This window comes from Megalobrama amblycephala, linkage group LG9, assembly GCF_018812025.1.
Source record: "Megalobrama amblycephala isolate DHTTF-2021 linkage group LG9, ASM1881202v1, whole genome shotgun sequence".
Taxonomy (NCBI): Eukaryota; Metazoa; Chordata; class Actinopteri; order Cypriniformes; family Xenocyprididae; genus Megalobrama; species Megalobrama amblycephala.
In genome coordinates this window covers 39,674,400-39,696,222 of record NC_063052.1, presented here as the reverse complement: position 1 = coordinate 39,696,222, position 21,823 = coordinate 39,674,400, and the positions used below count along the sequence as shown (strand labels likewise).

Genomic DNA, 21,823 nt, shown 5'->3' with positions numbered 1-21,823 from the left:
TATATATATATATATATATATATATATATATATATATAAATAAACATACTTTGAAACACATATTTTGAAAACACATACATTGTTAGCGTTCCACGGCACAGGCCACGGTACCGATACCTTTCAAAAGAGACCAAAACCATACATATACTCTAAATCGGTTTAGGAACAGCATGCAGTTTACTTTGGGTATTACTTTGGGGATTAAAGGTTAGGGTAAATGGTTAAAGGATTAGTTTACTTTCAAATAAAATTTAGCCCAAGCTTTAATCATCCTCAAGCCATCCTAGGTGTATGTAAATTCCTTCTTTCTGATGAACATAATCAGAGAGAGATATATTAATAAATATCCTGACGCATCTGAGCTTTATAATGGCAGTGAACGGAAACCACCTGTTTGAAACTTAAAAAAAAAAAACATCCATCCATCATAAACGTACTCCACACGGCTCCGGGGGGTTATTAAAGGCCTTCTAAAGCGAAGCGATGGATTTGTGTAAAAAAAAAATCCATATTTAACAAGTTATGAAGTAAAATATCGAGCTTCCGCCACACCGCCTTCCGTATTCAACTCAGGAAGGAAGTGTAAAATTCTTGCAGTTCAAAAAGCTTACGCTACATCCTACGTCTTCCCTATTCAACTTACCCAAAAAGCTTAACTGATGCAACGTCAGTTATGCTTTCTTCCTAAGTTGAATATAGCAGGCGGTCTGAAGGAAGCTAGATATTTTACTTTATAACTTGTTAAATATGAGTATTTTAATACACAAACGCATTGCTTCAATTCAGAAGGCCTTTATTAACCCCCCTGAGCCGTGTAGAGTATGTTTTTGATGGATAGATGTGGATGGAGACATTTTCTTCAGCTTATACTCGTTTGGTAACGCTTACTGCCATTATAAAGCTCAGACGCGTCAGGATATTTATTAAAGGGGACATCGGATGCCAATTTTCCACAAGTTAGTATGATTCTTTAGGGTCTTCATGAAAAGTTTATAACATACTTTGATTAAAATTTCTGAATGGTTGTGTAAAAAAAACACCCTTTTACCTTGTCAAAAACAGCTCTGTTCACAGGGAGTCGTTTTGGTGCATGTCCCTTTAAATGATAATGAGCTACTGTTCACCCCACCCCTATCTTCCGTGGGCGGGCTGTAAACACTATTTGGCAGGTATTGAACTCACCATTCTTATTTATGCAGTTATAAATGCTCAAAACGATTAAAATACATTTGAAAATTACTTGTTAGTCATTAACCAACACCTTTATGAACCTTATTGTAGTGTTACTATGTTATCTTTACATAAATTGTACACAGTTTGTAATAAGACAATCACCTTAATGCATTGTTCGTTATAAACGTGCAGTTATGAATTACAGTGATAAGGTTCTAAATAGAAATTACGACTGTATTATTTTGATAATGAACAAGCTGTGATGTCACATTTGCAGTGCTTTGTTGTGTGTGCATGAGGCGCCGGCGCGATCAAACAGCAGTCTTTGCAAGGGACTTGCCTCATCGTCATGACAACGGTTCATGGCCAGGTCAGATTACTTCAGAGTTTGTTGGAAAAATCATACAATGGCGGACTGTCTGTTTACAGCTCACTCATGGCAGGTCTATGCTTAAACGGCAGTGTCCATCAAGAGTATGTTACTTTGCCAAGAATCTGTGAACGGCTTGATCTGACAAAGTGCTTATGATTTGTGGGGATTAAAATTTTTTTTTATCATTATAGGGTGGTTGTGTACACACACTGCCAGCACACATTTATGTCCAAACACCATGTAAAAGTGAATTTTGCATCCAATGTCCCCATTAATATTTCTCTGACTGTGTTCATCAGAATGAAGAAAGTCATATACACCTATAATGGCTTGAGGGTGAGTAAAGCTTGGGCTAATTTTCATTTGAAAGTGAACTAATTCTTTAAGAACATTAGCAGCAATACAAAAAACAATTTAACGGTTACCATCACAGCTCCTCACAGACTGATAAAGGCCTAATGATTTTCCATTTTATTAATACTGTAAACTTGTGCTTTGGCTTTGTCGCAGTATCGAAATAACAAAAAAACAAACAAACAAACAAACAAAACACTGTAACATAGGTGTTTCTAATACAACGGCTGAGGGGATGATGGCAAATTTGACATCTTTCTCTCTTTTAATGGCTGTAATCAATCTCTTGATTTTTTTCTACTTTGAAAAGTCACGGAAATGCTATTGTGGATTATCATTTTTGCTTGTGAGGCAAACGGGAATGCAAAAGTAATTATTGCTGTAGTCTCCCATTCACCACTACAGCAGAAATATTTTAGCTCAGCTCATGGGAACCCTGAAAATGTAAAAACGGTCCATTCCTGATTTCATTGCAAATACTGCATATAAAAGTGTAATTTTACAGTAATCAAATCTGTTGTTTCACGGCAACAATACATCATTTCTTACTTCACTATTTCCTTGAACCTGAAACAACAAAAGAGAACAATATTGATATTTTACAATTTTGATATTCTACTTTATATGGATATTTATCTTGCTTGGTGTCTGATTGTGCTTTGTGTTGCATGTACTGTAACTTAAACTATAAATTTCATTTCCATGGTTTTTCCAGGTTTAGAAATCAGACTTTTTAAAAATGTACCCATCACATATCTCAGACCGTTTGACATTTTAGACTGAATTATGATTCTCTAAACAAAGACAATAAATGTGATGTAGATACCTGTGTGTGGAAAGGATGATGATTCAGTGTTTCTGTCATCATCATTTTCTCCTCTATCATTGCTGTCTCAGCTAGAAAAGATAAAGAAGATTATTCAAAAACTTGAGCACATACAGATATCCTGCTTTTGTAAATATAGAATTCAGTGCATTTTAATGCATGAAGAGTAAACATAATTGAAAATCATAAAATCTCATCATCAAAATCTCCACTAGTTCATGTATTTCTACTATATATATATATATATATATATATATATTCTAAACTGCCCATCTCTTGTCTATACATTTTAAAATGTCTTTTAAACAATGACTTTACAACAATATAACAATAAGACATTTAAAGCACAGTGTTGCATATTCATAACTTACAATTTGATCTTCTCCTTTTGTAGATGAAGTAACCAATCACAATCAAAGCTAGAAATACAGCTATTACTCCTGTTATAATACATATAGAATCCATCTCACAGTCAGAACATGTTCCATCTGCAGAATGAAAACATCTTTCTAAATGTTTTTTAATAAATGTTTTTTTTTAAGCTTTATGAACTGTTGAACTGAATCGAGGCACTTTAAATGTAATTGTTTGTGGTGAGAAGTGTTATTCTTTAAATTCAGCATTGTCATGTTCTCCTGTTACAAATATGTGAGTGGATTTATTGTATGATATTTACCCCATTCGACTGAATTTGGTTCAGTCAGACTGCTGTGAATGAGCAGACAGTCATAAGATCCTTCATGGTTTCTGTCGATCTCCACACTGATTCTCATCTGAAATGTCTCATCATCATTTTCTCTGATTCCAGAAGATGTTTGATCCTCAAGATTAGTTCTGTACAATCTAATGTTCATCTGAACATCTCTGGGGTAGAAACCAGTGGCAAGACACGTCAGAACCATCTTACTGTGATTATCAAGAGCTTTCCTTGCAGAGACACGAACATCTGGTGAACCTGGAGCAGAAAATAATAATGCAAATAAACATTTACAAAGAAAGGTTGTGTGTGTTAAAACAAACAAAAAACACAATAAAATAATAATTATATTGTATTATTGTCAGGACACAGACGGAGGCAGGCTGGTAAGTGATAAACAAGCTCTTTATGAGAAACAGAGGCACGGAAACTGGCAGACAGATGAAGCAGGTGAGAATAGCACACAAGCACGTGTGCAAGTGCTGTGACAATTTTATACACACATACATATATATATATATATATATATATATATATATATATATTAATAATTAAATATATATATTAATTAAAAATAGAAACTTTTTTGTGAGTAAATGATCAAACATCTACGAATTATAGAGAAAACCTTTGCATATAAGGACACAACCTTAAAAGATTTTCCTATATTTTCACAATTTAAACTTGTGTTTCATAATGTAAGGGGCTGCTGATGTCACTTTCAGATAATGTCACTTTCAGTTAAATAAAACACTCAAATAAAGATATTTCAACATTTCTGAATATGTCCTCAACTGTTTTATATTTTCAACTCACTAAATTTTCAATTTTCACTAAATGATGACGTGGGACCCGTTTCAATAAGGAGGTTCAACCAACTCTGAGTTAAAACTTGAACTCGGAGTTGACTTACTCTGAGATGGGAAACTCTTGAGTTTTCGGTTTCAGAACAGCTGAATTGAGTTTGTTCAATCGACAGAGTAAGTTGACTCTGAGTTAAGCGTGTGCACCACGACTATGAAAAGCCATCATCAATGGAGCTACGATATTACGATTCACCATGGCAACAGCACGTGACAAAAAGACATCTGCATACTTCTGAGTCAATGCAAGTTTAATTCTTATCACTGCTATCATATCAGAAGTGACAACTGCCAGAACGGTAAGTTATTGAACTTATAGGCTATTCATTTTCATGGTATCCCACGGGCAAAAAATAAAAAAAACAATAATTTGAGTGCATTTTTCTTACTTTGCAAATTCTTTGCAATAAGTGTTTATAGTAATTAGATGTTATTTATACTTTATACTGACATATACATACTATTTGCAATTCCGTATTGTTGTAGGCTACATTAACAGGATGCAATAATAATAGAGTGTGAATGATTATATTTATTAAAATTCTAAATAGGCACCTTTTATCATTATTAAACACTCATTAGGCACTTTACTTCTACTTTTAGAACATTTTCTTAATTTTTATTGAAAATAAATGCTTTTCTTATGTGAATTGAAAAAGGGAGAAGAACAAGCTCGGCAGAAGGCAGTCAATCACATCAGAAGCCAATTCTCCACGCCCAACGCTTTAGTTCCTACACCACTGGAGCCGTTAGTCACACTCTTAGTTTTTAACCTTGCGTAACATTGGTGGGCGGAGCTACTGTAAATTTGCACTTAGTAATAGACACTCGGAATAATCTTGTTTTCTATTTGCTTTAAGATTATTTTTTATTACCACACTGGCAGATAATTTTACTTAAAGGCTCTCTAAGCGATTCTGGGTGGAGTAACTTCCTGTAGACGTTTGAAGTGTTGTCAAACAAAACAGAGGCTAGCTAGACCCTCCCTCCTCCTCCTCCTGGCCCTCCCCTCCGTGCTTCCTGAAACAGTCATGAACGCGCATTTAAAATGTAAGTAGCTTGCGTATTGACGCTGCTTGACGGTTATTGGCTGGAGCGTGTTTATTATGTTTCGTGGTCCAGGCTGCATCAGTTTGTTTTTGTTGCCGTTTTCGGAGCTAGTGGCGACTACAGAGACCGCGTTTTTTTACAGTGTGTTGAGTTTTTGAAATAAGCGCATGTGTAATGTAAGAACAACCCCCCTCCTTCACAGCTCATTTTGAGGGAACGCTTCCCAAAACTCGTGCACAAGTATTGGAACACGAGTGTTTGTTTACCACCGGCATTCGCTGTGTTGTGTTAGTGGATTCATTATGTCGGACTCACCGCAGGTGACTCATAATCTGCAGTTGTTGCTCCTGTCTCCTGACCAAAACATTGCATGCGGCGCCTGTGGAGTGTGGAAAGTTACTGGAGCGCGCAGCCGCGCGTCTCTCACAAGGAACTTCATGGCAGTGATTGACAAGCCAGAGGGCCAATCGTTTAGGCGATGATCGCGTAAACGATTGGCTGATGTTTTTAAGGCCCTACCTCGTGCACAGATGATGTATATTAATATTATTACTTTCAGTGCACCTAATAAATAGTCTTTTATCAGTTAGTAAAGACAGTTTCAAGTAATATTGCAAAAATGTATAAAACAAAACATCCCCTTTAGCACCTTTAACCTCCTTTCTGAAACAAGCCCCTGCTTAACTTATTTCAGGCTCACAACAAGACATGAGCTTATTAAAGTGATCTGAACTCAACTTACTCTTTTTTGTGTTCATAAATGTGGAGATCCAGTCCACACAGTTATTGAAGAATTGTTTAAGGGCTTGGTTTCGTTCTGTGTGACGATCCCATTGCATTTTGGTTATTTTGGCATTGGGGCTTTTATCAATCCACTGCATAGTGTCATAATTAAGGGATATAAAATCTTCTCCATCAAATCCATATTCATCAAAGACAGTTTCAATCATTTTTCCATCAGGAATTTTCCTCACTTCACAGCCAATTATTCTCTGAAGAACATGAAGCTCTGCAATCACAGAACAACACTCATGACAAACTTACAGTGAATATAATGTCTGATAATTAATGAGAGTAAATCATGAATCTCACCAGAACACTGTGAGTTTGTGCAGTTTGTCAGAGTCCTGATCTGATGAATGAACCGGTCTCTATCATCAGGTGGATCTGAAGGTTCAGTCCAGTCATCATTTTCAGTCAGAATCCAGACTCTTTCTTCATTATTGTAGTGTTTGATCTGTCTGTCATCAGCAACAACCACAGCACTGAACTCTGGGAATGTGTCTGCTTTAGTCAGGGCTGTAAACTTGTAGTGCAGGAAGTGTTTCTCTGAGGAACGTAAAACACAAACAACAATGAAAACACTTCCAATTTTCTGGGGCCCATTTCAATAAGGAGGTTCAACGAACCCTGAGTTAAAATTTGAACATTTTTTGTAAGTTGCTTACTCTGAGATGGGAAACTCTTGAGTTTTCGGTTTCAGCACAGCTGAATTGAGTTAGTTCAGTCAACTCTGAGTTAAGCACATGCACCACGACTATGAAAAGCCATCATCAATGGAGCTCCAATATTACGATTCAATAACTATGACAGCAGCATGTGACAAAAAGACATCTGCATACTTCTGAGTCAGTACAAGTTTAATTCTTATCACTGTTATAATATCAGAGGTGAAAATTATAAATATATAATTAACAAAAAATAATAATAACAGCTAATTAAAGTCAATTTTCTTATTTTGCAAATTATCTGCAATGGAGTTTAAAAAAATAAGGAAGCAGCTATTTACAAGTGGAAGTAGAGATAGTAGAAGTAGCATATGTAGAGATATATACAATTTAGCTGTGGATGCTAAAAAATAGAAAATAGTAATATATTCTATTTACCATGTTCTGTGCAATAAGTTCAAATAGTAATTAGATGCTTTTTATACGTTATACTGGCAGATATACATTTGCACCTCAGTACTGTTGTACATTAACAGGATGCATTAATAACAGTGTAAATGATAGAGCCCGACCGATATATCGGCCGGCCGATATTATCGGCCGATATGAGCTAATTGCATTTAAATCGGCATCGGCGTTTATAACGGGCGATGAAACATGAGAAACAGAGTCTCATGCTTCACTCATGTTATGAGTGTTGCATAGTTTGCCCACCAGAGGGAGCTCTGCAACTCCCCAGTTGACAACAGCGCCAGAAATCCACTACAGAAGAAAGCTATCCGCCGAGCCACGGAGATGTACTCTTTTGACGTCGAGTCTGTCGTTCGTCATGTGAAATGATTGTAGATTTAGTTCATACACTGTATATAAAAACAGTGTGGTAGTTCTAGCTAACGGTCCTATCATTATCACTTCTAAATATTCTGTAACATCACTTACAGCCGCTAATGCATTGCTATATTAGATTAGCCACAAAGCTAATACCATGTTTATCAGTGGAAGAGCGCGAACGTTAATAAGAGGTCAAACTATAACGTTAGCGTTTAACTTATTCTAAATAAGGAACACCCTGTTCAAGACATTATTCAAAACACTGTTCAAATATTAAAGTTCAGAGCAAGACAGAGTAAAATTCTAAAAGTATAATTTGTAAAAAGTAGTGAAGGAGGAAAACCTCTTGCCTGTGTGTTGTATATATATTGAGAACATTCTACATTGTTTAAATTATATTTTGGTATTATTTATTTATTTTATATTTATTTATTTTATATGTAGCTATACATTTAACTTATTTTAATTTTATTTTCAATTCATTGACATGGTTTTGTGGAATATTGAATTTGTTTGGTATAGCTCTTTTACTTTAACTTTAGTATTATAATTTATTTACAGTACACACACAGACTGTTAAAACCAGCTTCGACTGGAAGTAAGTAAAACTGTTAAATGTTTAAAACCAGACTGTTTTTTGATCATTAAAAAATAGATACTTTTGATGTGCAATTGTTTAGTCATTGAGACTGTAATCTAAGGCTTTTTTTAACATAATCCCTTCTGGAAAATGGTTTATACAGCCCACATACATAGAACAGGCAGATATTTTGCTATTGAATGTTGTGTAAGTGTAGTTTATAGGAAATGGGTCTAATATCCAGTTTATTTTCAAAATCAAAATATCGGCTTATAAATCGGCTCTTTTCGAGTTAATATCGGCATCGGCCCCCAAAAATCCATATTGGTCGGGCTCTAGTAAATGATTATATTTATTATTAATGATTTATTATTTATTAATCATTATAAATACTTTTATCATTATTAAACACTCATTAGGCACTTGACTTCCACTTTTAACAGATTTTCTTCATTTTTATTGAAAATAAATGACTTTCTGATGTGATATGTGATGGAAAAGGGACTTGAACCTGGGTCAGTCGCATCACAAGCCAGTCACACACACCTTAGAACTACTGCCAACACCACTTAAGCCGTTGAATCACAAATGTTGTTTTTAACCTTGTGTGACATTGGTCTGCGGAGCAGATGTAAATTTGCACTTAGTAATAGACACTGCGAATAACCTTGTTTTCCATTTGCATATCACTTATGCAATAAAAAAGGGGGAGGAGACCAAAAAAAACCTCTGGGTTTACCGAAGAAAACCTGCTCCTGACCAGGTTAGGTTCACAGAGTAAGTTACCATGGTAACTGACTCTGAGTATAAGTTACCTCTCTTTCAGAAACAAGCTTGACTTACCCTGCTTTCTCTGGTTTTATATAACTCCATTCTTGAAATTGAAAAACCCAGAGTTTCCCTCATTTCAGGGTTAACATACTCGGAGTTTTCACTTAACCTCCTTTTTGAAACGAGCCCCTGGTCAAGGAATACATTAACACCAATGATGTTTTGAAGTCACCATTAAATCAACATAGACAGAACCTGTCACTCACATGAGATCCACCAATAGAAAACCACCACCATCCAACCACCCAATCAATTCCCCACATAAAAATCAAGCCCTGCCCTACATTTGTTCTTGTTCCAGAAGAATAGAGACAGTGATCAAAGCAGCAGAGGGGGAATTTCCAGCAAGGAAACCAAGGCAATATTTTAAATGATAAACCCACTAAACTATGAATCAAATATCAGCTTAAAGTGTCTCTTTACATTCAGTTCACCCAAAAATGAAAAGTGAGGGGCAGGGCTTAACAGTCATATTTGCGCTACCCATACACGTCATTTTCTTTTGTTAAATATAAATTGTTTTTACATGGATTTTGATTGGATCGATGTCTACAGTATTTAACAACAATACTTTTAAATAAAGTCACTTTTCTGTTCATATGTGTAAGATATCGTGATATACAATGAGGATTTTTAATTACCATGTTACAGTTTTTCTCAGTCGCTTTGGTGCATTTCTCACATCACTATTTACATTTGCACAACAGTTAGTTCAACCTCCACAACATTTAGTCATTTGTGCACATCATAGTAGCAGTTTCTCATTCCTTCGAACAAATTGCAAATGCTTTTGGACATGCATCAATTGCTTTCATACAACTCTCTGCTATTTACAACATTATCATTTGCTTATGTCATGTCAGTCAAAATTAACTATACTTGTGAATGCTGAATAGTCATTCCATATAAAACTAATAGTCCTCATTTCATTGCTTGAGTCATTACATACAAAAATGTTGAACTAGTTGTCAAAATCTGTCAAGCAAATTTTACACATTTTTTTAAATCTTTTTTTTCCTGAAAATGTCTCCTAAATTGAACAATTTCTCTCAAGTGAATCTCAACTTTCACTGATGAGAAGGGGTGTGTGAAGCATTAGTTGCAACCAATGATAAGCCACTTCTCCACAATCACTGTCAGAGCTGAATCCCATAAACCCCCATTTTACAAGCATATACGAACCAAGCAGGACATAGTGTGTACCATTTCTACAATACTGTGACACAGAAATGGAAGGTCAGCCTCGTGGAAGAGGGGTAAGGGTGCGGGGAGGAAGGGGAAGGGACAAAACAGGGGAAGAGGAAGAAGAGGCCAATAGGCAGATCCCTGATGAAATCAGGGCTACAATTGTGGATCATGTTGTCAATCACGGCCTCACAATGGCTGAGGCTGGTCGAAGGGTGCAGCCAAATGTTGGGAGAACCACTGTAAATTCAATTATTCAAACATTTCGTCGGGAGAACAGGTGTGTATAAATGGACAGTAATTCAGCACTAAACAATCTCCACTGCACTACTGTCATCGTGTCATACATGAAGCTTGCAGTGGGACAAGAACTTGTCACTGTACATTTTACATTTAGACGTACAGCTTTACTGCATCACACATTTAGTGTATTGTAGTGTACAGTAGTGTTACAGTAAAGATTTGCCATATGTACTGCAATATTGTTTACAGTTGTGCACAGCTCTACCCAAAGGGAGTTTGTTTGTTGCAAATAAGGGTGTATTTTTTCTATTGCACAATGAACAAATTAGAATTGCAAAGAGCATATGCAGTAAAAATGTGAAACATACATATTCAGTGTCTTGTACTCAGTTACCTCACTAAATACAGTAATGTGTAACTTTACTGTATTTTTCAAATGGCTGTGCAAATAGTATATAGTGCTGTCTTGAGCATTATCAGGTAGTGTCACCAAGATCTGACTTTTTTGCATTGGAAAACATTGACATTGAGTAAACTGTCATAATGAAAACATGACAAAGCCATTTGACTATCTTGTTCATAAACAATGGTGTCAGGACTTTTCATCTTGATGACACTGACACTTTCATTGACACGAATACTTGCTTTTGAGGAATGACCTATCCATTTTGAGCAAGTGACACGCTTTTGCAGGTTATCAACTAGGTTTTGCAGTTTGTACTAATTGTTTTGAGAACTGCATTAACTGTTGTGCAAATGTAAATATTGATGTGAGAAATGCACCAAAGCAACTGAGAAAAACTGTAATGGATAATACAAGGTTTTGTTAGTCTATAAGGCATGAACTAATTTGTATAAACTGTGAACAAATACTTTTAACCATATAACTTTGAAAATGTATTAATAAATGTGTAACCACAGCTATAGTAAAATGTCTCCCTTGACTGTGAAGATTTTATTTCCGTATGTTCATGTTGTGAACTTGACAAATATAAAGACATGGAGGTATGGGCATTTAATGTCAAATATAGGCCTACATGAATTTAATCATTGCAAATCCTTGAACAAGTGAAACATTCTTTTGAGCCAATGAGACATTTAACAACGGAAGGTGAATATGATGTGTGATATTTCTGTCATGATGTAGAATTTATATATTTATATTAAGTGTTTATCTGCTATTGGCTATTGAATCTGTTCACGTCTTTCACATTATATCATTAAAGTTTTTTTTTGCATTTTCAAAGATATTTATTGTGTTAATATTAAATAAATAATAATTAATAAAACTTCATTTCATTTTCAGGGATGAAAAGCCATGATATGGGCTTATAATTTTTACGTGTTATTTGATTATTTGTTGTTTGCTTGTTTTTATTTTATTATGAGCAGTTTAAATATGCTTTAAACCCATTCTTTTATAAACGTTAATTAAATTAAATATCCTATGTGTTTTCATACAGAGAAACACATGTTTCACTTATTCAAGGCTTTGTTTTAAATGGTTATTTTTATTTGACATTAAATAGCCTACGTTACATACTGTAATCTAAGTAGTATTTGTAACAATTTGAACATGAAGGAAATAATACGATCAAATATACAGTCAAATGGGAAACCCTTTACATGCTACACATTTATTAATATATGTTTGAATTAATAAAAAAAAAAAAAAAAAAAAACTTGTATAGTAAAATATTAACTGGACCATTGAATCCTTCACATCTTACGCTCCCAAAATCGGCGAAATTCACTGCCAAATCAGAAGCGCAATAGAACAGTTTTTTTTTTTTTTTTTTTTTTTTAATTAAGTCACCAGTAAATTTTATGGCTCCTCCTACAGTAAATGTTGTGTTGTCTTATATATGTTTTATTTTACCAGTTGTGGTATCCAACCATTCATCCATCTGAGGTAATGTAGTTAGCCTACTTTATTGAGTATTTCCATTTTATGCAACTTTACACATTTATTAAAGGTGCTCTAAGTGATCCCGGATGTAACTTCCTGTTGACGTTCGAAGTGTTGTCAAACAAAACAGAGGCTAGTTAGACCCTCCCTCCTCCTCCTCCCCCTCCCCCACCGTGCTTCCTGAAACAGTCACGAACGCGCATTTAAAATCATTCTTGTCGGTTATTGGCTGCAGCATGTTTATTATGATTCGTGGTCCAGGCTGCACCAGTTTGTTTTTATTGCCATTTTTGGAGCTTGTGGCGACTACAGAGACCGCCTTTTTTTACAGTGTGTTCAGGGGACAGGATAGTGAGGAGATGTTTGCTGTATGTGACAAAAAATGTTTTGGCCTAAAAACACATGACATCACTTAGAGCACCTTTAATAGTAAATTAATAATTAATAAATTTAAGATCATCAACAATATATTTCAGACCTTGTGGAGTAATAGTAATAATATCTAGGTCTGAATTGAAATAGCTATATTGTATGTTTTAACGGATCAATTATAATTCATGATGCATTGCTGTGTCCGCTATCGCATAATTCACACTTTTGGACACTTTTGCTTTAACGGAGATTAGACAACACTGCAAAATCAAGCTCTTATTTTCATATATTTATTGTCCAACATTCCCAATTTTTCTGATACGTGTCCTTAATTTAATTTCATATGTTGGTATTAACTCAGTGTTTAAGCCTTTTTAAAAAAAAATAACCCAAACTGACTGGGTTTCTAGAGAGCAAAGGTTTTGTGAAAAAAGTGTAAGACTTAAACACAAAGTGTGTAAAATAAACTGTAAAAAGGGTTTGATGATCACTAGTGATAGTATTTTATTCTGTGTTGTCATCATTCAGGTTGGATTTCAGCTTTAATATATGTTTGTTTTAACAAAGCAGCTGATATTGCCATAGAAACTAGTGGACTGATGACTCGCTTTCACCACAAAATAGCGGTGTTTCAATGAAACGTTCTATTGACTGTCGCTTCTTGTTAGTGTATATTCTTTGATACTATTGGGGTTTGAACAGGGAGCGTGCTTGCAAACATAGAGACATTTGTAAGAGGCGCCGCGTAATATCATTGCGTAATATCATCTGTGTATCATTGCTCCTGTTGCACCCATGGTACGACAGCAAAGTTCCTTGATTATTACGCAGGAATGAGAGTATAGTTCCTAGCCATATCAGCCTAGAAAATCACAACTTTTCATTTTCCGTCGGTTTTCCGCTTAGTTCACGATGTAACTACAGAAGAGTCAAGTTTTAAATAGGAAACATCAAAACTCTAAAAGTGGTGCCGCCAGATCGGCTGAATGGATTCGAAAACGGTAAAACTCAACTGTTTAACTCTAGGGGAGTTGGAAAATGAGTCTATTTTCAAAAAAGTGGAGTGTTCCTTTAAATAAAAGAAAAGATGGTTGCTGAAACTATTTTAAATAAGAAGCAAACTCAAAAGGACAGTTTATAAATTTGTAGATAACGATAAGTCAGAAGTAAAGAAATGAACTCTGTTCTTACCTTGATGAGCATCAGTTATTAGACAACAGTAGTGAAAAATAAGCCAAACCATTACCACGTCTATAAAGAAAATATTTTTAAAAGAAGGTGTGTGAACCATTTAAGCTATTTACATTTTAGACACAAATTATAGGTGTACAGGGCGGAGTTAAAAGTGTGCATCTCTTTCTACTAGTTGAAATGAGACAGTCGGGATATTTCACGGTGGTCTGCTGGACGTGTGATAGGCGTCAGAATCTACAAATGAGCAATCAGGAATCGGGTTGTTGGTTTGCAACCAGCCAATAAAACCACAGAAAAAAGCATAGTAGGGAGGTCTTACTATAGGCTTGTTTGAGATGCGCCTCGCCTGAAAGGTAGGCTGCAGCGGAGTGGTGGAAATTTTAGGTGTGTTCGACATAGTTTGCGGCTGGATGAAACCGATGGGCGAGAGTAGGCAGGGAGAAGCTGAAATAGGAGACGTGAAATCGGACACTTTCTGCTTCTCGTAGTGACGCTTGTCTTTTCATATGTAACAGACGAAAGCTAAGAGCTGTGCGTGTAAACTTCACCCCACTGATGTCAAGGAGAACGTCCGACTCTCATGCGGGTTCGCGTCCCGCTTGGAGCAAACTGGGGCTACTTTTACTATACTTTACTATACTTTATCACAGCTGAAGTGAAATAAATGCAATGATGTTTCAAGACATTTTCAATCAATACTTTATGTACTGCTTACAGCAGGGACGTGCACAGGGGGGTTGCTCAGGTTGCCCGGGCAACTGCCCATATGCCCTTCTCGACTCACATTGCCCTTCCGAGGTGGAAAAAAATAAATAAAAAAATCGTACAATGGATGCAGAATTTCACATAGGCCTAGATAAAAAAAAAAAAAAATCGCAAAGCCTCATTCACTTCCATATTCGGGCACCCGTCCGAAAGTGAAAGTCAGTAGGGGAAGGGCAAACTCTGTTTACGTGGCTGCAGCGCTGCACGCGACCGGCACCTGAGCTGCATTTCATTTCCCTGCATCTCTCATTCACGTGTCTCTCTCACATACTCGCGCGCGCGCACACCACGCCTCCATGAGAACGAGTGTTGGAAGCAAGTTCGCGAAGGGTTGGTATCTCGTGAAAACCTTTACACAATCACACATTAAAAAGTGGTATAAAAATATTTTTAATTCTGAATATAATTTTGTCAGTGTGTTAATGTCGACCCGAGAAGCAATTGCTACTTTAGAAAGTTAACTAGACGCAAGTTTGAGGTAAAATGCACTTGGGATGGCGATGTCAAAACACTATTTAAGCTGTGATTCAAGTAAGGAATAATTGACGACGGGCCGTTGAATTATTAGAAAAATAATGCATCTGAGGTGGTGATTCGGTCACGACTCAAAGCGGAGTCAATTATTCCGCTTATACCACGGTTATTCTCAGTCCTTCATAAAGCCCGTGAGTTTTTTTTTTTTTTTTTGGGGGGGGGGGATTTGGTAGGGGAGTGCCCTTTTTTTAGGTCAGAGCAACTGCCCCTCAAAATTCCTGTGCACGTCCCTGGCTTACAGGTTCTGTTTTTACAAGAATAAAGTAAGCATATAAGCAATAGGCCTAAGCATTATTTAAAGGTACGATATGTAATATTTTTGCAGTAAAATATCCAAAAACCACAAGGCCAGTGTTATATATTTTGTTCTCTTGAGTACTTACAATATCCCTAATGTTTCCAACTATTTGTAAATCGTGAGAAAATTGTATTTTTAAAGGCTCCTGGACATGTGAGAGTCGCCTGTGTCAATTGCATCATACCCGCGTTATCCTCGGTTTCCGCTTTTATTTTGTTGAAACAAACTATTTTGTCAAGTAGCTAACATGGTATAATCAGATGCAGCTTTATTTTTAGTAACACTAATTCAGAATTTTCTCCATCATACAATACGTTTTAAAAATCGATCTATCTTACTGCAGTGTGTAACAGTGTCTCACAGCAGCCGCTGAGCGAATGCACAGAGTAACGTTATAACATCATTTTCAACACTCTCAAATGTATTTAATATGATAAACAGAGCTGCGTTACCTCATACTCATGACCGGAAAAGCAGAAGCAGCACCGGCGACTGTGTCATAATAAAAGTCCCGCTGCTCGTGAGGCGTGTGTTGATCAATCGCTCCAGCTCCTCGTTCAGCTCCACAACACTCAGTCCTGCACTGCTTCATACTACAGTAACGTTAATAATCACATCCATTAACGTGATTTCTTCCCGACTCCAATCCTTATTCTTCTGCACCATCCGTTGAGATGGAGACCACATGTCCCAAGATTCTGCGCTCAAACTTGGCGTCATCAAGCTACGCCTTTGTTTTGAATAGGCCTCTAGCGGCCAAAATTTTTACATAGTGTACCTTTAACCCTTTAGTTGGCAAGACCATAAAGAGACATCAGAAAATTAATTTATTGCTATTTTTCATCTTATTATGACACAAATAAAACAACTTGATAATTGTTTCAAAATATGACTTAATTTTGATTTTATCCCCCAGGATACGTTGCTACTTTGAGTGTATAAATTAATTGAAAAAAGAATGCGTGTTTGGCAATGCAAATTGGCAAACTAAAATTTTAAAACATTCTTTCTCTCATAACTTAAACTAAACATTCTTTCTACAATTCTGTTGAACTATAAGTATAATGCCTATTTATATTAGCCTACTAGGGCAAAATTCTAAGGCCTATAAATTATCAATATGACCAAAACTTTGCTGAAAAAAATCTTTTGTACACAATCCACTTCGTTCCTTCTGTCCTCTAATTGACAGTTCATACTTTTTTTTATCAAGTAAAGTCTTTTTTGCTTATGAATTTGTAATGATTTTATAAAGTAAATGTAAGATTATTTACTGATCCATTTACTGGACTGAAGCAACTCGATTATTTATATTCATACACCATTTGTTTAATGTAAAAAAATGAAAACTTCTTTTTACATTTTTTCATGTTAATGTAAATGTCAAATATGACAGAACAGGCTTTTGGGGAACATTTATTTTTCCATTTCTCAGTTATCATTGATTTGCATATATGAGCTTTAAAACCCAGATGTATACATATGATGCTCAACAAAAAAACACATGCATACTATATATTAAAACAAGTTTGTATGTTTTTGTTTTTTTTGAGGATCATATTTCATACATACACACACAAGTCTGGTTCGCTATCTTTGTCAGGACTCTCCATAGACATAATACTTTTTATACTGTATAAAATGTATTTTCTATCCCCTTACACCGGGATAGAAAAACAAACGCACACATGTGCAAATCAATGATAACTGAGAAATGGACAAATAAATGTTCCCCAAAAGCCTGTTGTGGCATATTTGACATTTGCATTAACATGAAAAAACATAAAAAGATTTTTTTAATTATTTTTAACATTAAAAAAATGATGCATGAATAATTAAGTAAACCCAAGTTGCTTCAGTCCAGTAAATGTTAAATCTTACATTTACTTCATAAAAATAATTAAAGATTTATGAGTAAAAAACACTTTAATTGGGGGAAAAAAGTATGAACTATCAATCAGAGGACAGAAGGCATGAAGTAGATTGTGTACAACAGATTTTTCAGCAAAGTTATAGGCCCTAGAAATTTGCATATTAAATATGATACATTTAATATATTCATAAATAGGCATTATATTTATTGTTCAACAGAATTTTACAAAGAATGTTTACTCTAATTTATGAGAGAATAAATGTTTTTTTTAAAAATTGGCTAATATGTAGTAGCACACATTGCCAAACAAGCATTCAATGAATTTATACCCCTAAACTGGCGACATATCCTGAGGGATACAAACATTTACAGATTATGAAAAATGTAAAAATTATATTCATAAATTTTCAACATTAACGTAATAAGCTAACACTCAACAACAACTTTTTAAACATGCAAGTTCCCTACAAATATTGTAAATATGTGAAATATATCAACTTTTATCTAAGGTTAGTATAGATTTCCCACTACATGTGGTCATGCTGTTTTTAAATGCTGCCCGTGAGCAAAACAAAAAAATTATGAACAAAGTCAATATATCTAAATATTCACAACAAACACCCTTTCAACATGAAACCAAGAAATGAGACCTAAACGAGTCTCCCCACAGCCTCTCAAATGTTTGTATCCCCCAGGATATGCCGCCAACTAAAGGGTTAAATACCAATATAGTGGGGTCTACGTTTTTATCAGTTTTATTTTGATAAACACGACACAATACAACATCGCGACTACATGAAAAGAGCTTTAAATGTTATAAAAATACAGATTTGTGAGCATTAGTGGAACTAAAGTCTTCAGAATAAACACGAAAGACACGTGATTGTTGTCATGTGGTGAACCCTAGTTTTTGTGACAGCGCCATCTAGTTTTAAATATATATTTAAACAGGGTTACCAATGGGTAGGTTTAGGGCTAGGGGTTGGTTAGGACAATATATAAATTAAACTTAATCAATTAAACAACTAAATCATTGCTAGGGTCCTAGAACTGCAATGTATGTTTTTTAAATATTTTTTTCTGGCAAGTGATATAATGAGCAAAAAAAGGAAAAATCACTCCCTTCACGAAAGCTCTACACTAGCTGGAAACCTCATGGAAGAATGCTGCACGGAGTCTACCGACATGGAGAATATTAATTTTGAAGCAGAAATCGATGCCAATGAAGAGGTTCTTGTGAGGCCTATCTGCTCTACTCCATCCAAGATCGAAAGGCATGATGCGACTCTACCTGCTAAAGTGGATGAAACGCACGACAAGGCGATCTCCATTGATAAAACCGTTGCCGTTTCTTGCGGAAAACTCGACAAACTGTCTGAAAAAGTCTCATATGAGTGAAGAGGTCAAGATGCACACTGTCAAGATCGTTCAGCTTGAAAATGAGATTAAGGAATTGCGAGTTGAAAACGTTAGTCTGAAAGAAAGCTTCGATGAAATGCAATGGTACTCACGGAGATGGAATCTCAAGCTACAGGGGGTCCCAGAGCGCAACAGAGAAGATGCAAGAAGTGTGACAATCGACATCCTTAGAAAGATTGTCCCTAGTATCCAGAACAAGTTAGATGATGTAGTTGATGTTGTGCACCACCTGGGGCAAAGGAGATCCGACGGAGCACCTCGTAACATCACCATGCGTTTACCATACGAACATACAGAGACATGGTATAGCAGGCTGCGAAAGACTCCCGCTATCTAAAAGGAAACAAGCTTTGCATCAAGGAGGCGCTGATCAAACAAGATGCTGAGGCTAGAGCTCGTGAGGAGGGGAAGAAGGTTTCATGGAAGGGTCCCCATGCTTTTGTCGCTGGGAAAAAACTTGAACTTCCGTTGAGATGTACAACATACTGTAACGCAGTTCGTAAATACAGGGAAGAAGGAGGCGGGAACCGGCGAACATTCAACATAACTTTAATTGAAAAATAAACAAAGAACAAAACGAAAGTAATGCCGGCAGACCCTCGCGGACGTCTGCCGGCCACACAAACATAATAAAACATAAAATAAAGTCCAGGCCTGGTCCTCTCTCGACCTTCACTGTCGTCGCTCCTCCTTTTATGCTCCCGGAGCTCCTCCGTGAGAGACTCGAGGCCGGCGCGCCTCACAGGTGAAGATCATTAACACTCGCGCCGTTCCCTCACGGCTCTCGCCCGCCCTGCTTGTCACACATACTTTGTTTTATATTCGCAGATTACCTTCATGGAGCAGCTTATTTTGAATTTAACTCGAGACTTGCTCGTTTTGCAGACTGTGTTGTAGCCTACTCATTAGTTATACTTGATCGGTTTCTTTACAAACAGCCTTCAAAGAGCATTCCAATTGAATGTTTCATTTGTGCTCGGACAGACTTATTTCTTTATTTGCAGACTACCCTCATGGAGCATCTGGAGAACTTGACTCATGTGCTGTGCATGGACAAACTCTAATTGCAGACTGCTTTATGGAGCAACGTGAACGTTTCATACTCTGTTGTGGTTCCTTCATCATCAGTAAGTTATGCTCTCCCATACAGTATGTGTTAGCTTTAACTTCCTCTTTGTCAACACAGTTTTACAGCGGTAAGCTTTAAAACCTTTGTGTGTTCTTGTTAGTGTTCTTATTCACGTTACTCTTCCTGTTTCATTTTTTGTTTTATTTTTATTTATTTTTCTCCTATGCAAGACTTAACACTTATGGCTTAACACTTAAGACAATAAACACTCATGGCTTGAGAGATCTCACTAAAAGAAAAGCCTTATTCTTATACTGTAGAAGAATGAATGCTGACTTGATACTGTTAGAAAAAACTCATTCCTGTGAGAGTGATGTTCACTTTTGGAAATCACAGTGGGGTGATATACTTTAATCATCTTCATTACATTTAGTCTTCTCACTTTGATTAACAAATTTAAAAGAGATATTGCTGAAGCATTGCTTTTTATGGAAGGAAGATGAGTTATTCTTGTCACTAAACTTGATAATGCTACTTTTATAATATGTAATATATATGGCCACAACTTAAGATCTGCCAACAAGTGGAATATTGAAGATTTGAAAAATAAATATCAACAGGCCTTTATTATTATTGCTGGAGATTTTAATGATGTATTAGATACTTCAGCTGACAGATTTCCTCCTAAGATGGGCCTCACAAATAATGTTATCTGTACTTTGTGTGATTATTTTCATATTGCAGATGCATGGCGCTATTATCACCCGGATGTAAAGGAATATACTTGGTGTAATAATTTGTTGACTTCTAAATCTAGAATAGACTTTTTTTTTTTTTTTTTCTCAACAGTAACTGCAATATGTGTTTGATGTGAGTCACCAGCATGCTCCATTCTCTGACCACTTAGTAATCAAGCTGATTTGTGAAGACTAAACACAGGGAGGGTACTATGTGTGGTTATTGGAAATTGAATAATAATCTGCTAAAATATAAAATTTTTAATGATTAAATCAAGGGATTAATGAAAGGATTTTTTTTCAGATAATAAATTTGAATCTCATGGTGCTAAGTGTGAATATTTTAAATATAAAGCAAGATTACTTGTAATAAATAGATCTAAAGCCTTAAAAGTGGTTAATGCTGATAGAGAGGCCAACTTGATAATTAACACAAATACCTTAATCAAAAAAGACAATCTCTTACAGAAATGAGTCAGTTACAAACTTTGCAATTGGAATTAGACCATATATATTTAGAAATAGTTAAAGGTGCCTTTGTTAGATCCAGAGCGAGATGGATTGAGGAAGGAGAGAAAAATATGAGCTCAAGTCAACCTCTTACCTTGCAGTTCAGACACACATTTGATATACAGTAACCAGTACAGGAGTTTTTGTATTTGCAATGTTTAATCTTTTCAGCAGAAGGCAGTATATGACTTAAATTCTTAAAGGATTAGTCCACTTTTAAATAAAATTTTCCTGATAATTTACTCACCCCCATGTCATCCAAAAATAAAACAAAAATGTAACTGGCGCTGTGTTCCTTCCGGCTACTGTCAACTCTCTGGTTACCAACATTCTTCAAAATATCTTCTTTTGTGTTCAACAGAGGAAAGAAACTCATACAGGTTTGGAACAACTTGAGGGTGAGCAACAATAATTCTAAAGTAATGATTTTAGAGGGGAAAAATTAATGTAAACAACTTCCAAAGGTGCAAAAAAAAAAAAAGCATTTATTTTCATCTTTAGAAGAACTTAAATGTTATACCTCACTAAAGCATGTTCATTTATTTATAACAATGTGAGAAAAAATAAACCATGTTCAGATATCAAGGTTTTTAGGGTTTTTTTTTTTTTAGAAGGCAAAACAACCTGAAGCCTCGATCCAAGAGCTTTCATCCTAAAATAGAAAATCTCAATTTCCACATTTCAAAAGA

General features: G+C 35.7%; 2 protein-coding genes across 2 annotated transcripts in view; both read right to left on the bottom strand.

Annotated features, from left to right (window-relative positions):
- Window positions 1-14,121, bottom strand: part of LOC125275880 (patr class I histocompatibility antigen, B-2 alpha chain-like) — a 135,887-nt gene extending 121,766 nt beyond the window's left edge. Inside the window, exons 1-3 of the mRNA XM_048203185.1 lie at window positions 13,927-14,121; window positions 6,429-6,665; window positions 6,079-6,345 (exon numbers count right to left, since the gene is read on the bottom strand). Of these exons, the coding sequence (XP_048059142.1) occupies window positions 6,079-6,345; window positions 6,429-6,665; window positions 13,927-14,026 (604 nt within the window). The 5' untranslated portion in view covers window positions 14,027-14,121. The remainder of the gene's footprint in view (window positions 1-6,078; window positions 6,346-6,428; window positions 6,666-13,926) is intronic.
- On the bottom strand, window positions 889-5,711 carry LOC125275889 (H-2 class I histocompatibility antigen, alpha chain-like). The gene is made up of 5 exons (XM_048203195.1): window positions 5,652-5,711; window positions 3,403-3,681; window positions 3,098-3,214; window positions 2,727-2,797; window positions 889-2,467 (listed from the first exon to the last, which is right to left on the bottom strand). Exons 2-5 carry the CDS (start codon window positions 3,626-3,628, stop codon window positions 2,423-2,425), a joined length of 459 nt encoding a protein of 152 aa, XP_048059152.1. The 5' UTR covers window positions 3,629-3,681; window positions 5,652-5,711; the 3' UTR covers window positions 889-2,422.
- Window positions 14,122-21,823: the final 7,702 nt, after the last annotated feature.

What these genes read in the sequence shown, in the direction of transcription:
- LOC125275889 (XM_048203195.1), bottom strand. Translation starts at nt 3,628, where the DNA reads ATGGTTCTGACGTGTCTTGCCACTGGTTTCTACCCCAGAGATGTTCAG. An exon ending in CAAAAGGAGAAGATCAAATT is followed by an intron (nt 2,798 to 3,097) that starts GTAAGTTATGAA and finishes TATCTTTTCTAG; the next exon opens with CTGAGACAGCAATGATAGAG. An exon ending in ATCATCCTTTCCACACACAG is followed by an intron (nt 2,468 to 2,726) that starts GTATCTACATCA and finishes TTGTTGTTTCAG; the next exon opens with GTTCAAGGAAATAGTGAAGT.